Source organism: Grammomys surdaster, unplaced genomic scaffold (assembly GCF_004785775.1).
Source record: "Grammomys surdaster isolate TR1022 unplaced genomic scaffold, NIH_TR_1.0 174, whole genome shotgun sequence".
In the NCBI taxonomy this organism is placed as follows: Eukaryota; Metazoa; Chordata; class Mammalia; order Rodentia; family Muridae; genus Grammomys; species Grammomys surdaster.
In genome coordinates, this window is record NW_021604622.1 from 2,630,009 (window position 1) to 2,647,305 (window position 17,297).

The 17,297-nt window shown below is 40.8% G+C and overlaps 1 protein-coding gene across 1 annotated transcript in view; it reads right to left on the bottom strand.

The window, feature by feature from the left end:
- Window positions 1–17,297, bottom strand: part of Osmr (oncostatin M receptor) — a 42,785-nt gene that overhangs the window by 14,624 nt on the left and 10,864 nt on the right. The window contains exons 4-9 of the mRNA XM_028767569.1: window positions 14,629–14,907; window positions 13,155–13,290; window positions 12,332–12,483; window positions 8,218–8,360; window positions 7,434–7,587; window positions 131–207 (exon numbers count right to left, since the gene is read on the bottom strand). Coding sequence (XP_028623402.1) covers window positions 131–207; window positions 7,434–7,587; window positions 8,218–8,360; window positions 12,332–12,483; window positions 13,155–13,290; window positions 14,629–14,907 — 941 coding nt within the window. The remainder of the gene's footprint in view (window positions 1–130; window positions 208–7,433; window positions 7,588–8,217; window positions 8,361–12,331; window positions 12,484–13,154; window positions 13,291–14,628; window positions 14,908–17,297) is intronic.

Genomic DNA, 17,297 nt, shown 5'->3' on the forward strand with positions numbered 1-17,297 from the left:
CATGGATATGGAGTGGGTCTTTCTCCCTGATAACCAGCCCTGTGAGACTGACACCATGGTTTCTCCTGGCTGAGGAGTGCACTGCTATCCAGAAGCAGCAAGTCAGACCTTCTGAAGCTGCAAGTCTTACCTTCCAGAATAAGGTCACAGCTTGTCTCCCATTCTCTGCCCACACTTGTCTCCACACATCAAGAGCCTGTGAGGGGGCTGAAATGAATCAAAGACAAGTCCCAAGGTCATTTTGTCTGCAAAGAAGGTCATACTTTCCATGTCCTTCTGAGCCAGTGACCCTCAACCTTCCTAATGCTTTGACCCTTTAATATAGCTCTCTGTGTTGTGGTGACCCCTTGCAACCATAACATTATTCTGTTGTTACTTTATCACTGTAATTCTGCTACTATTATGAATCACACTGTGAATATCTGATACGCAGGATATCTGATATGCGACCCCTGTGGGGGTTATGACCCACAGGTTGAGAACTCCTGTTCCAAGCCATGATTATTCTGGCCCTGCCAGGGGCTTGTTAGCTAAGTCTCACTTTCTGTGACTTCTGTGCAAGGACCAACAGCCACACTGCTTACTCAGCACTCACAGTGTGGGTTTTTAATACTCTCACTGTCTATATTTATTGTACATGATACCACATTATATTAAGAACATGTCCATATAAGTTTATAGTAGGTGCTTTAGAAACGGAGATGAGCTGTCCTGAACACAATACCAAACTCGAAACCTACCAATCAGCTGTCCTGATTACAATACCAAACTCAAAACCTACCAATCAGCTCTAGAGCCTCTGGAGGCCACTAATGAATTTTTTTTTTTTTAAGAATAATTCTAATCTTAGCCATTCTGACTGGTGTGAGATGGAATCTCAGGGTTGTTTTGATTTGCATTTCCCTGACGACTAAGGATGCTGAACATTTCTTTAGGTGCTTCTCGGCCATTCGAGTTTCTTCCATTGAAAATTCTTTGTTAAGCTCTATACCCCATTTTTTAATAGGGTAATTTGGTTGTCTGGAGTCTAATTTCTTGAGTTCTTTATATATATTGGATATTAGCCCTCTATCAGATGAAGGATTGGTAAAGATCTTTTCCAAATTTGTTGGTTGTCATTTTGTCCTATTGACAGTGTCCTTTGCCTTACAGAAACTTTGCAATTTTAAGAAGTCCCATTTGTCAATTCTTGATCTTAGAGCATATGCCATTGGAGTTCTGTTTAGGAATTTTTCCCCTGTGCCCAAGTATTCGAGGCTTTTCCCCACCTTCTCTTCTATTAGTTTCAGTGTATCTGGTTTTATGTGGAGGTCCTTTATCCACTTAGACTTGAGCTTTGTACAAGGGGATAAGAATGGATCAATTTTCATTCTTCTACATGTTGTCCTCCAGTTGAACCAGCACCATTTGTTAAAAATGCTGTCCTTTTTCCACTGGATGGTTTTAGCTCCTTTGTCAAAGATCAAGTGACCATAGGAGTGTGGGTTCATTTCTGGGTCTTCAATTCTATTCCATTGATCTTCCTGCCTGTCTTTGTACCAATACCAGGTAGTTTTTATCACTATTGCTCTGTAGTACAGCTTGAGGTCAGGGATGGTGATTCCTCCAGAAGTTCTTTTATTGTTGAGAATAGTTTTCGCTATCCTGGGTTTTTTGTTATTCCATATGAATTTGAGAATTTCCTTTTCTAACTCTGTGAAGAATTGAGTTGGGATTTTAATGGGGATTGCATTGAATCTGTAGATTGCTTTTGGCAAGATGGCCATTTTTATTATATTAATCCTGCCAATCCATGAGCATGGGAGATCTTTCCATCTTCTGAGATCTTCTTCGATTTCTTTCTTCAGAGACTTGAATTTCTTGTCATACAGGTCTTTCACTTGCTTGGTTAGATTCACACCAAGGTATTTTATATTATTTGCAACTATTGTGAAGGGTGTCATTTCCCTAATTTCTTTTTCAGTCTGTTTATCTTTCATGTAGAGGAAGGCTACTGATTTGTTTGAGTTGATTTTATAACCAGCCACTTTGCTGAAGTTGTTTATCAGGTTTAGGAGTTCTCTGGTGTAAGTTTGGGGGGTCACTTAAGTATACTATCATATCATCTGCAAATAGCGATATTTTGACTTCTTCCTTTCCTATTTGTATCCCTTTGACTTCTTTTTGTTGTCTAATTGCTCTGGCTAGGACTTCCAGCACTATATTGAATAGGTAGGGGGAGAGTGGGCAGCCTTGTCTAGTCCCTGATCTTAGTGGGATTGCTTCAAGTTTCTCTCCATTTAGCTTGATGTTGGCTAGGTGATAATAGATGCTGGCGAGGGTGTGGAGAAAGAGGAACACTTCTCTATTGTTGGTGGGACTGCAAGATGGTGCAACCACTTTGGAAATCAGTATGGCGGTTCCTCAGAAAATTGGACATAGCATTACCTGAGGATCCAGCTATACCCCTCCTAGGCATATACCCAGAAGATGCTCGAACATATAACAAGGACATATGCTCAACTATGTTCATAGCAGCCTTATTTGTAATAGCCAGGAGCTGGAAAGAACCCAGATGTCTTTCAACTGAGGAATGGATTCAAAAAATGTGGTATATTCACACAATGGAGTAGTACTCAGCTATTAAAAACAATGAACTTGAGAGGTTCCTAGGTAAATGGATGGAACTAGAAATTATCATCCTGAGTGAGGTAAGCCAATCACAAAAGGACACACATGGTATTCACTCACTGATTATTGGATATTAGCCCAGAACCTTGAAATGCCCAAGATGCAACTCACAGGCCACATGAAGCTCATAAAGAAGGAAGACCAAGTGGGGGTGATTCGGTCCTTCTTAGAAGGAGCAAGAAAATACTCAAGGGAGCAAATATGGAGACAAAGTGAGGAACAGAAACTGAAGGAGGGGCCGTCTGAAGACCACTCCACCTGAGTATCTATCCCATGTGCAGCCACCAAAGGTAGATGCTGATGTGGATGTCAGGAAGTGCATGCTGATAAGAGCCTGATATGGATGTCTCCTCAGAGGTCTTCAAGAGTCTGACATATTCAGAGGCAGATGCTTACAACTAGCCATTGAACTGATCATGGGGTTCTCAATGGAGGAGTTAGAGTGAAGACTGAAGGAGCTGAAAGGATTTGTGGCACCATGAGGAGAGCAACAATACCAACCAACCACAGCTCCCAGGGTCTAAACCACCAGCCTGGGAGCACTTAGGGAGGGATCCAGGGCTTTAGCTGAATATGTAAGAGTGGAGGGCCCTGCTGGGCATAGGTGGAAGAAGAGAACCTTGACCTCATGAAGGCTGGACGCCCCAGGGGGTGGGAATTTTGAGGGTGGGGAGGTGGGATTTGGGGGGGTAGATAGAGGTTACATCCACAGAGAAGAAGGAGGAGGGGTGAGGGGATTGGGGGTTCCTGGGTGGGTGGGGGATGGGGTCAACATATGAAATGTAAATAAAACATCCAATAAAAAAAATAAATCTCAATTTTAGACACACACACACACACACACACAAAAAGAATAATTCTAAGAGGATACAGATCAGTTTCTCATTTTTCCCCCCAGACAGAAACAATTGCCATGTGCAAGTCTAAGACAGAGACACACTAGCCTAGGCCTTTGGGCCAGCAAGCCCAGGGGCCCTGCCTGGCTTTCATGATTTCCTCTGCTGACCCCTCACTGGAGTTACAACTTGGAAATACTTCCTTGCCCTCTTTGCTTCCTGATCCTGTCAGCTATCGTTTATTGGCACACAGGGGGCCAGCTGTCTGGTCCCCAAATCCTGGCACTAAGTATTGCTTCCAAGAGTCCATCTTTCAGAGGAAGATGAATCAAGCAATGCAGCTGCCCTTGGGTACTCTGACTGAAATCCTAGCTTCTGGCTCTGGGCCTGAGCCTTTGGGTAAGCTCCAGAAACACTGTCTAAAGAGTGAAAAGTGAAAAAAAGCCCAGAAAGCAACCTGCTGACATGTCCCAGTCTTTCCTCTCTGTCCTCTGTTCAGACATTTATGTGAACTGAGAGTTGATTTGAGTTATATCTGTACTTACTCCATTGATATATTAAAAAGAATCACTCACTTCCCTGTCTGTCTATCATCTATCTATCTATCTATCTATCTATCTATCTATCTATCTATCTATCATTCATCTATCTGTATTTTTTTTCAGTGCTAGGAGCTGAATCCATATCCTTGAATCCCTAGCAAGCTGAACCACTCTATTAACCCAAGACTACTCTGGGTAACTCCCTTTAAAGCTATTTGGGGGGCAGATCTAATGTATATAAAACAGTAGGTAAAATTTATAAAAGAATAATTGGGTAGCATGCCTGTTCTAACTATTTTATATACGTCTTCTCCTTTGCTTTCCTGCTGTGTAGGCATCCTTCTTTATTCTCCCGATAAGGAAAATAAGGTTCAGAGAGACTAAGCTAATTGTTCAAAACATGCAGGAGGGAGAATGAAGCCACTGAAACTCATGATTGACAGCTTCTCAGCTATGACGTTATTCAGGAAATTGATGGTCACTTTCAGGCCAAAGTTCAACAAACTGCTCATAAGCGGGCCTGTGTGATGGAAAAAATAATAATATCAATGTGATTTCTTTTAAACTTCTAAAAACCGTACTTTTCACTGTCGCCTTTTGCTTTTAAAAAGTGGATGCAAGTGTTCCTAAGATGCGTATGTAGTTTTTAGTTTTCAGTTCACTTTGCTTGATACTTGTGCAATACTGTGTATTCTACGTAGAACTGAATTTTCCATTGTTTTCTTTTATGGTCATACTTTGACATGAATGGGAGAACAGAATGATCATCAAAAGAGAAGGTGCAGGCTTCCTCAGCTAAGGTGAGGAGTACCTGCTGAGAGCACAGACGGCATCCTTGTAGCTAGTTCATGGAGACTCACAGGTGTGGCTTCATACTGCAGTGAGGCCCTACGGATCCAACTCATACTCAAATTCAAAATATTCAATAATGTCAAATTCTCAAAACCTCGCTATGGCCGGGCTGTGTATGTGCTGAAATCCAACCTCAGCTGAGCCAGGAAGTTAAACTCCAGTTACTCTGGTTGGACTTCAATCTTAGCATGAAAATTCTTCTTAAAAAAAAAATGTCTACTTATAACATGGACACGTTACATCAACTGCCACATATGTATAATATTTAACAAAATGGAGCTGTTTCACCTTGTTCTGCGTTCTGTTCTTTCTTGGTTTTGAGGGGACAGTAATGTGATATGAGATGAAGGGTCATGAGGGGCACAGCGCATAAAAACTGATCTCTGTGTTAGAAAACTGTGGTCGACTGTACCAATAACCAGCTCACTCTTTCCGTTAATTCCTGATGCTTCATACAAAACCTCAAGGTGATCATACGTGTCTTTAAATTATTGGGCAGGTTTTAGCTTGCTAAACAAAAAGTCTGAGAAATAGGCACAGCATTAGATTCCATCCCAAATCTTGTGCTGATCGGTAAATCATCACTCAAAAAAAAAAAAAAAAACAAACAAACAAAACCAAAAAACCCCAAGTGCTTCATAAATTGGTATTGCTATGTATTTTAAATACAGTACAGCTTCTACTGTGCTGTCATTTAACTCCATACATGCTATTTCATGTTATTAAAATCCATGCAAACACTAGAGTTTCCAGTCCTCAGAATGAGGTAAGAGACAGTGTATCTATAGATTCACCGTTAGTAGATTTATCTCACTTTCTTTAAAAAAGATTTATTTCATCACTTGTTTGTGTGTGCTTATGTGTTTGTATGTATCTGGGAGCTAGTGTCTTGATGCTCATATGGACAGAGAAAAACATGATGAAATTGGTTCTTTTTTTCTACCTTGTAGTCCCAGGGACCAAACTCAGGTTTGAAATTGGAGGAAAGCAAATGCAGGCCTGGTGGCAACCATTCTGACCCACTGAGACATCCCTCACCCTCCCCTCATTTTCTTATCATCCAAAGCAGGCAGACATTTTTGTTTGTTTGTTTGTTTTTTGAGACAGGGTTTCTCTGTGTAGCCCTGGCTGTCCTGGAACTCACTCTGTAGACCAGAGCCTCGAACTCAGAAATCCACCAGCCTCTGCCTCCCAAGTGCTGGGATTAAAGGCGTGTGCCACCACTGCCCAGCGCAGGCAGACATTTCTTGGGGGATATCATAATCCAATGACACCCTTCCCCTTAGCTATGTACTCTTTACACAACATTTTTGTTATAACTGAAGAAAATTTGCAAAATTTGCAAGCTGACAGAATCAAAATTGAAGTCATCTAATAATTCAACAGCTGAGGTGAATACCACAACAGCTTTCTTGGACAGTCTGCACACCCCACAAGATGGCCAGATCCTTGAGTGGTGTGAGGTACGAAGCATCCACGGGGTAGAAGTAGGAAGCTGAGCCCTACCATGGCCCTCTCATGTATAGATTCTGACTGAGGATTTGCCATTGTTTTTCTCCTTTACAATGATGCTTCTAGAATGCCACAAAAGCTCTGCCTATATACATAGACAGCAAGAAGAGACAAACATACATATACAAAGTTTTCTTTGACATTAACATAACTGGAGCTTGAGTCCATGATATCAGGGGTGTAATGTCCAATCAAGACAAAGAGGAAGAACGCAGAGCCTCACTGCAGTCCTGGGGCACCAGAGCCAGGCTGCTGCAAGTGAGCCCCAGAGCAGTCCCACGCTTTGCATCTCTGCCTTAGTGGTCCCCTATATACCAGGAGAATAAAAAAAATGTTGCTCCATACATAAGGACCACAAAGCATTGTGAAGAATCAGAGATGAGCCTCTACTGCTTTATTGTGTGTCTGCTGTTTACCAACAGGACAAATGCGGCAAGTCGCTTCAATGATTAGTCACGAGTTGCCTCATCTAGAAAATAGATAGTAGCTGTGATTTTATCTTGAACTGGAAAGGTTTGCAAGCTGGGCCAGGCCATCTCATCTCTTGACATCCATAATTCTTTGGAGAATATTCATGCATGCTCAGGAATGAAGAAAACTACCAAAGACAATTAGAGAGGACCCAAGTGTACCAGCACTGAGAAGAACCACTTACTACTAAAGGTAACTGTCCCAAAGACCATGACATACCCAAGGACAGTCTGCTGCTGTATGGAATGAGGCCAGTGCTTTCTAAAGCACTGACATATCCTTTGTCCTCAGTCCTGAGTTAAAGATCCACACCTACATCCAAAGCAATATTCCCAGCAATAGCAAAGAAACTACTTGAAAAAACATACTAGAGGTAACACTGTTATCACATGCCTTTGCTCATTAGAAATTAAATTTAACTTTAAAGTATGACATCTGCTTTGTTTTAACACTTTCCTCTCAGCATTTGGCACAAATGAAAGCTCTGAAGGAAGTCAACCCATATTCTGTGGCTTAGACCGTGAGATCAATACCAGGGAGTCACACCTACCAGCCTCGGGTGTGCTGAAGTCTTCTTGCGTCCAGTCACTCCATTTCCAGAAGTGGTTGGCATCCGCACAGCGCACAAAAGCCTTGTACTCTGTGTCTGGCTTCAGATCACTGAAGAGGTAGTTTGCGTTCATGTGAACAGAAACGTTGCGCTCCTGGGTCAAGAAAGTGAGGGAAGAACAGAGACTACAGTTGCATTTGTGTTGCAAGGCCAAACCAGAATACTGCAGTCTCTAATTTGAATTAAGACCAGATCTTTCAAGGGAAATTTTTTCCCTTAGGTTTTGTTTGTTTCTTTTTTTCATCCCAAATATTTAGTTCAACTGCAGGGCCCCCTTTCAACAGATCATCCATACTATGAACCAATGTTGAAGTAAGGGCCTGATTTATTTTATTGTTGGGTTGTTCTTTTTGTTTGGGGGCAAAGTCTTTCAATGTAGCCCTGGCTAGCTTGGAACGAACTATGTGTATAAGGCTGGCCTCCAACTTGAAATAATCCTCCTGCCTCTGCTTCTCCAGTTACAGGTGTGCACCAGCATGCTTGGTTTGAAATAAGGCATTTTTTGTTTGTATTTCGGTTGGTTTTGCAGAAAGAATCGAATTACATAGCTAAAGATAGCTTTAAACTTGTGATCTCCTAAGTAAGCCTCCTGAATGGTAGGGTTACAAGTGTGTTTCACCCAAGCTGAAAAATAAAAATAAAATAAAATAAAGCTTGTTCTGCCATATCTCTGCTTAGGTATATCAAAAAAATTTTTAAATAGGAAACAAACAAATGTTCTTACATGTATCACATCTCCTTCATATTGGAGTTCAACCTGACACAAAAATGTGTAGTTGTTTCCACGGGAGTGAACCTTCCAAGTCATGTTGGCTTTTGTAGCATCTACAGTTTTAAGGGTGACGTCATGGGGAGCCTTTGGATGAACTGTCAATAAAAGAACAGGAAACAAAAAGAGAACTCAGGCAGATCCAAAACAGAGCTCAGTAAATAGACAATTCATTTCACCATTTATTCATTCTCCAGTGCTTTTTGCTTATGTTTAGGAAAGAATAGACAATACTGGGCTTGCTGATAATAAGTATTGTGACAAGTGTATGATCTCTTTTATTCACTAATTATCTTATATATTAATACTAAGTGTATTAATCACTGAAATAAAACACAAAAAGTAATTATACATGGCTCTTAAAATTATATATAATCAGTCAGGTTGTAGAGGAGAGTCAAACTTTAAAGAAGGCAGCCGATAGAGAAAGATTAGAATACAACCTAAATCTAACTAAAATAATGTTCACAATATCAAGGAAATAACTCCCAACAATCCAATATACAAAACACTCAATAATAATGTCACCAGTTGTCAAGGGAAAGGATCATTAACAAATGCCAGCCTCCAAATGACCCACAGGATAGAACTGCTATAGGAGAGTTTAAAATAGGTCCATGAGCCAAAGCCACACAGCTGAAATGAATAGAAGGAAAATAGTCCTGAGCAAAGAAATTGAAGCTAATAAAAGGAAAAAAGAAAGTGGAACTAATGCAGAGGTGGGTCACAAAAGAAGACGGATGCTGAGTATGGCCAAAGAGGGGGCAGCATTCAGACACTAAGGATATTTGAAAAGCCATGGAGAAAACAAGTACTTTGGAAGCATCAAATACATAATCTTTCATTTAAAAGAGTACCCTATACATGGGACTATGCTCATCCCAGGCGCCATACGTTGGCAAATAAGTAACCCAGCATATTCCCATAAATTGTTGATCAGAGGCCTCTCAGAGACTCTTAAAATAGTCCAAGTTATTCCCAGTGCTCTTGGCTGCCCACTAGAACTTGATGATAAGACCTTATTGCTGAAGCTACAACACACATTAGTCAATGGACATGGGGAAACCAAGTCAGCAGTGACCTGAAGGCTTCCTGTTGCTAGGTATCTTTCTGGAAGGGGCTATACTGACTGCTGTGGGAAGGCAGGACGTCCATTAACAATCTTACCAACTGTGAATCCAGTGAACTGTAATAAAGGCCAGTGTGGTGACATGCTTTTAGATGCAGTAGCAGTATGAATGCTATAGGGGTAACCGGCAACTTTGTGCTTGGATTAATGGCCCATCGCAGAGGAGGAAACACACGTGTGCTACCAAGAACAGTTCTGTGAGATGAACATAGTATCAAAGTGCATTCTAAATGTCTACCTCTCTGCCCATAGAATGGTATACAGGATGAAGGGTAAACTAAATAATAATGGAAGAAAGGGGGAGAAAAAAGAAGAATCAGTTGAAAATGTTAGAACCTGAAAGTACAGTTGGGAAATGAGACCCTGGTTGGGAGTCAGCTGGGGACGATGCAGAATGGCTATGGGCCATAAACATCACATGGGAAACTCTGAAACGTCAGACTTTTCTATGGGTTTGTCTAGTGGAGACCACAACACATTTCTTAGTGGCCTGAAGAATCAAACCAATAAATTATAAAGGGGATGACCTCAAACAGTTAAAGGACCAAGAGTGACCCCTGGTACTCATCTGCTTATTTGCTTCTGGGTTAGCCTCTTGTGTTACTGGCTGCATTATAGACAGAGAAAATGGACCAGTCTCAGCACACACTATTACCTCTGTCTGAGCAGGGTCCCTCTCACAGCTGAAACTTTGAACCACACAGTGGCCATGTCCATTTGTGCCTGTCATCTGAGTTACAGATTACTCAAGCAACACTCTCCTGCCTAGAGAGTGGAGAACAGGACATTGCCTTGTTTATATGGGACTTAACATAGATTAAAAAAAAATGTTTCCAACAACCCTGTCACCTTGTGACATCCAAGTTGACCATTCACAAAGCTCTTCTAAGCACAAAAACAAACAGCAGACTTCTTATATCATGCCAAATGCAAGGACCATATGAGCCGAAAGCCAAAAGAATATCCCAGAAAGAAAAATAGTAGGTTAGCCTGATTAACCCAGAAATGAGAAGGAAGTAAAGAATGAGTGAGCTTCTCTCCAAACAGCATATATACGACCTCCATGTCATCGTGGTTCTCTATATCAAGGTGATGAACAGTATCCCTGCCTTTAAATGGAGCCTCCTGTAACAGGATGCCTTGCAGGCCATTCAGCAAGTCATGGTCCTCCAACCCTCACATCCTCATTCTCAGAATCTTTAGACTCTGCTAGCCTAATGCAGTCATAGCTGTTCAGAATCTCCAAGCGTGCTTGAGTACAGAGCATGACAACAGAAAACTGCCACCGGGTAGGTATATATAACCCTCAGATTTGGAGCATGTGCATTGTCCTCCACCTCCAGTCCCAACTCTTTCTTCTTTGCGTCATTCCAGGGTTTCACTATATTACAAAGGATAGGCTCAAACTCATGCTTGTCTGCCTCAGCTTTCCAGGTTGTTGGGACTTGCTGACATTAGGAGTTCCTTGCTTGCTGGTGAGCACCACTCTCAGACCAGGCATCAGATAACCCAAAGCTTTACGTGTGCCACCATGGGGTAAACTACCAGTTCTTACTAGGTTAAATACAAATTCTACCAATTATTAGGTGAAATTGTGCATTTAAGATGGGGACCATTTACCCCATGAGCAGATATCTCACTTACCAGAAGGGTCAAGTTACCCTTGACTGATGCTTAAGCTCTTCCCAGCTATATGTGGAGAATTAAAAACCTACTGGTGAGGTTTACTGACGGCTTTGCCAAACCAAAAACAGAATGAGTGTCGTGGCTGCCATCTGGCCAGTAGATGGCAACCTTTTGACTAAAATTGGGCATGGATAGTCCAATCTGCCCTTAGGCCAAACTATGTGCCCTGATGACTGTCAAGATGTCTGTGCCTGCCATTCTCCCCACCCTCACCCCTCACATAAGGGATAGAGGTGGGAAGTGGGGCTAAGGCTTGAACCAAGCCTGATGGGCCACTTGTTATAGAGAATAGTGATTAATTACAACCTTACTATGGAAAAACCATAACAACCCATAGAGGAATGAATGAATAAATGACATGATTCAGAACATCATAAAAGAGAAAATGGATGTGTTTCCAATATAGGAAGAGATATTTAAACTTGTAACCACCAAGAAATACTGTTTTATGCTCAATTCAATTGGCGAAAATAAAAAGTGATCCTACAACCTTAGGGAGAATAAGTAAGCCCACAGAGTAAGCATGTGACTGGGAAAACTACTTTGGAATATGATTTGAGAGGTAAGCATTCAGGAAGACTACTATATATTTACCAATTCCATTCTTAGGTACATGCTAAAAAAAAAGTGGATATGTGTACAGGCAGATGTAAAATCCTAACATTAATTAAAACTCTACCCCACGCAAAGCATGATACAATTTGCAAGACATTGAAAGAGATGAATGATCAAAATAGTGTAGTTCACAGGAAGTGCTATGTAGTAATTCAGAGAAGAGATTATGGTGATGCTCCCAGGGCAAACACATCATGCCAATTTAATATTATATAAAAAGCAATTACTAGATTACTATAGATGGCTTATTATACAATAAGGCCCAAACTTTCCAGATCCTTAAACAAACAGGAAATGAGAATACACATCCATATTCCTACACACAACTGAAAGCAATAGACAATCTGGGTAGAAGAGGAGAGGAGAGAGGGCGTTGGTTCTGGGATAGGCCATGCAATAAGTATATGCCTCAATACTAGTTTTAGAGTTTGTTAGAGAGCTCGTTGACACTTGAGATGTGTTCAAAACAAGTGCTTCAGAATGCATGCACCCATGATAGTAAGGGTGAGCAAAGAGAAGAACAAAGATTAGCTTCACTTGCATTGTAAACTAGGCCAGTATCTACAGAACATTCACTGGGTTGCATTGTATATAATGGTATGTTGGTGGCCATCACGGGCTGCGGCATTGCTGTCTCACCTCTATGGGTCAGGTTAAAACTGATGTTGACACTTCTTTTCCTTAGTTTGTTTTCAGCTGTGAGAGTGAAGTTATATGTTTCCTGTGAGTCCTCAGTGATTTGCCAGGTATAGGAGTTTCTGTGGTTAGAAACTTCACATCTCTCAGAGAACCTTAAAAAAATCAAAAAACAAAAAAGAAAAAATGAGAAAGCAATGACAGGGTTTAAACACTTTAATCAAAGCAAATGTATCCTGATTCCTTGGGACATTAAAACCATAAATTCATTGATCTGTCACCAATAATGAAAATGTTTCAGTGAATTTCTGTATGTGATGAAATTTCCTTGTGGGTGCTATAGACTTCAATTAATCTAGTTGAATGTTCTTAAAAATTTAGAAAAGTTAGGGAAAGTCATACCAACAAATAAGACTATTTTAACATAAAGATACAAATCTATTATTCTTATTTTAATTGTACATGTTCTTTCAGAGCACATCAGGTAGAAGACTCTATACCCCTGTAAGACACAAAAACATTTCCTTGTGATCCCAGAAGGCGGTTCTAAAATATTTGCACATATTTCCTGAAATGTCTAGGTATAGCTGTCCTTCTGCTCCGTATGTCTTTTTTTATGGGTAGAGTTGGAGATTTTTTAAAGACATACTAATATAGGCTTAACTATAAAGGGTATGAGGGAAAGATGTACCCAGAAGAAGAGAAGACACACCCAAGAGTATGCCTGTCTTCTCTAAGCGCATGTGCTTCTCTAAGAGAGAATCACTTATCATGTGACCATTAGACAAGGAAGACCACGTGGATGATGTAATCAGAGCAGACTCACGATTCACATAAAGTGTAGTTTTGGAAACGTTGATGAAACCAAGAAAAAGTCGTATCTATCCCAGGTTCCCATGAACAGTCCAAAGTCTTAAAGTCTTGGGTTTCACAGGAAAAATTCTTGGGTTCTTCAAGTACTTCTGTCCATACAAAGGAAAAGATGAAACATCCAATTAACTTCTTCCATGGAACGGCAAGTCAAAAGGAAAGTTCTGCCTGGGGTCTGAAATCCCAGGCCTCCAAACAATGAAGGGATCAAAAGATGGAAGTCAGCAGATCAATAGCCCCAGAGAGGCTCTTCAGGTACTTCCTCCATGTTAGTCTCTCTCCATTCTGGGATAGCTTAGCGACAGTCTCTATTGTGCATGAGATTGGCACTGTGTGTCTATCTGAAAGAGGGTTGACATCCCATATTGATTCTGTGGCTTCCATTAAAGCCCAGGTATGTCAGCCAGACTATGACCTGGTTCACTTCTACAGTAGGGAGCAGGGATAGTCCTGGGAATGGCAAAGCTCCTTAAAAATGTAGAGTCGCTTCTATTCCCAGAGCCTAGAGAATAGGGGATTCAGATAGTGAAAGCATCCAGGCCTGCAATTACCTCCTACAGCAATCGTGAGAGATGTGTCAGATTCTGTCCTATGGTCTAGGTATATGATGGATGGAAACTTGAAAGCACACACAGAAGACCACATAGCACAGGTATATTGTGATCTACAGAAAAGTCAGCATGTTCTCACTCCACTGAAACAGGCCACTCGGTTAAGAACACTATTGGCCACTGTTGGTGAACTAATAATACATTGTGGCTAGAAGCCTCTCATATCCATGGATTCTCTAAATCATTGCTATGCCATATACAGAAATGACCGAGTGGATAGGCCTAGCCAGAGATAAGGTCATCACAGGTCTTTGAACCTCTGTGCACCCTCTTTCTGTAGTTGGCTGGATGACAGAGCACCCCTCCCTCCATGATTCAGAGAGGATTCTAGTTCTCGGAGAAAAAGAAGAATATTTTTTTTCCAGTGTCCAGGTCATAAACGGAAATCTCTTTCCTTTAATACTATTGATTCTAGGAGTAAAACTGATACCAAATATCATGAATAAATAGGATATCCTGGGAGTATTGCTGCAGGGTATTATTTTCAAAACCTCCTTTTGGAAAACTTGTGAAATAAAAAAAACTAAAACCATGTTTGAATATGTTTTTTTTTTTTTTTTTTGCCTTCTGGTAAATGAGAAGGAAGGAGACCTAACACTAATACAGTGGTTCTCAACCTGTGAGTCATAACACCCACAGGGGTAGCAAATCAGATATCCTGCATATCAGATATTTATATTATGATTTATAGCAATAGAAAATTACAGTTGTGAAGAAGCATTGAAAATAATTGTATGGTTGGGGGTCACTACAACATGAGGAATGGTATTAAATGTTGACAGGATTAGGAAGGTTGAGAACCACTACTCTAATACTTACTTGAAACAAAGAGAACAGTACCAAATGGATTTTTAGTACCATTCATGGCTTGACAATTGATGTTTGTCCCTGTGTCGCTAAGGAAAACTACATTATTCAATTTTAATAATGACACGTGTGAATCAAGTTGTTCTCCATGGATTGGCTCTTCTTGCAACTTACAGGATACATTATATAGATTCTTCCCATACATCACACAGAGGGTGACATTGGAGCCTTCTTCCAACAGTTTGTCTTCAGGAAATAATAATATTTTATCAGGGTCAACTGAAATGTGTGCTAAAAGACAAAAGGCCTTGGTTAGAATATTACTCAGATTTCAAGATGCATCCCCTCCCACTCCCTGTAGGTAAAATGGTTTTATTCTACCTTCTGTGGAAAATAGCAGCCTAAACTTCCATGTGGTTCCTGGACCTTTTGGTAGGGAGAAACCAATCCTCTCCACTGAGGTACCTTTTGTCATACTGTCCCAGCGAAAACAGCATCAGGATCATCACTTCTGGTTATTGTGATGTTGCTGTTGTTTGTAGCTGCTCTCTGTTGGGCTCTCACCATGCAGGAAAGCCTCATGAAGTGTTTGGGTTCCTTATCTCAAGTGATGCTCAAGACTCTCAACCTCGAGATAGGCGGGGACTTGGAGCTAAGTTGACTTAACTTGTCAGCAGCTAAAGCATATGGAGATCTCGTAGGTCTCTGTGATTGTCAATCTGAGATTCAGAATCCCTGGGAGATTCTCTATCATGGTCAACTTGAATGTCTGGGAGAGGAGTCTCTGGGCGTGTCTATGAGTGACCGTATTGATTAGGTTAATCAAGATGGGAAGACTTTGTCATTGAGCTTGGCACCAGTCCCTGGCTCAGATCCTGGACTGTAGGAAACAGAGAATGGGAGGTGAGTACTAGCATTTCTGTTTCCTGATGGTGGGTGAGATGTGAACAGCTGTTGCAAGCCCAAACCAACCTGACTGTCCCTGCCATCACGGACTGTACCCCTGTAATAAGAGCCAAAATAAACTCTCCCTTAAATTGCTTAACATGACGAAAACTGCCCAGCTCCAAAGCCGTGTCTCTCTCCATCACACTGTGTCACATTCCCCTCCACCTTCACAGAGAGGCTGCTCACCCAACTCCCATCTCTGTCTGCTCCAGTCTTTCCTTCTATGTGACCTTTGACATATCAAAGCTCTAAGGACTCTCAGAGGAACTTCCTCCCTCCTGCCACTTTCTTTAGTGTCTCCCTCTAGATGGCCTTCTAGAACACCATCTCCCACCTGCCACTCAGGTTTCACCACCTCACCTCTCTCTTGAGTCTGAAGTAGCCTGGCTGATCTCCTATCAGGCCACTAGGTATTGTTATCACTGATCTCACTGTGCCAAGTGCAGCTCTTCTGAAGATTTGCAAGATCTCTAAACAGTCACAGTTGGGAAACAGCACTGTGAGCGTCAGGATTCCCATTTATACTTGTATACATTTTACAGTTACAGTTTTGAGAAGTCTAGTCAATTTTTACCAACATTGTTTATGACGTGTTTATTTCTTTCTCTCACTGTTGTTATGAGTGTTCAGAGATGGAATCTTGCTATTTATTCTTGGCCAGCCTTGAATTCTCTATATAATCCATCCAAGCTGACCTTGAATTTACCTAAACCCCTGACACACATTCCTGAGCACTGAAATTATGTGCCAACATGCTTGGAATTCTTACTATCTCTCTGCATTTACATTTTCTTTCTGCATATTTCAGCAGAAGATATAGTTGTGAAGTACATAGCCTATGAAGGTTATTTACTTTCCCTGGATATCCTTTTATGTATCTGTGACGTGGGAGTAAAAACAACCCCTATTTCTTAGCATCAGTGTGATGACAAAACCAATGTCTAGTGTTTAAAACTGTAGAATGTACACTTACTTTCATTATTATCAATGTATGCACTAAACTAGTCCGGGGTTAATAGGCTGCCACTTAGAGTTAATAAATTTGCATTGATCTTTGGCAAAGGAATGGTTATATTGGTAGAATTTCATGTAATACAATGAAGAATGGAAATGCTATTGCTAGAGATCTGGCCTGTAGCCAAATGGAACATGAGAAGCTATGCTAAAGTCCACTCTAAACCGTTCCTACAACCATGTTCAATGATCAAAATTAAGGGATAATCAAAGTTATTTCTCCACAATTCTATCACTATAATGAAAAGCTGCTTTGTTCTCCCCATATTACTCCCTGTCTCTAAATTGAGGGTTGGAGAATCATAGCCTGTGAACTAAGTCAAGCCTGCCATCTGTTTTTATAAATAAAGTTTTATTGACACATAGCTGCCCTCATTTGTTTGCAGATTGTCTAAGCCTGCTTTCTGAAGACAGAATTGCTACAATCACAAAAGAGACCCTGACAGAAACATTCCCAATATCTTTCCCATACATATATTTGTGCTGCTTTAAGAAAAACACACATACAAGGTGTTTAAGGTAAACATGTTTTGCATATTTAGAAAATGAATACAGAACTATCTGAATTAGATAATTACCTCAATCAAAATATTCAGAGGTAAAATTTCATACATCTAGAGCTCCATGGGGAATTTCAAAACCACTTTTTAGTTTTATTTTGACCAAAGAAAAATAATACCAGTGTCACTTCAGTGTCTTTCAAAGGGAATGGGATATCC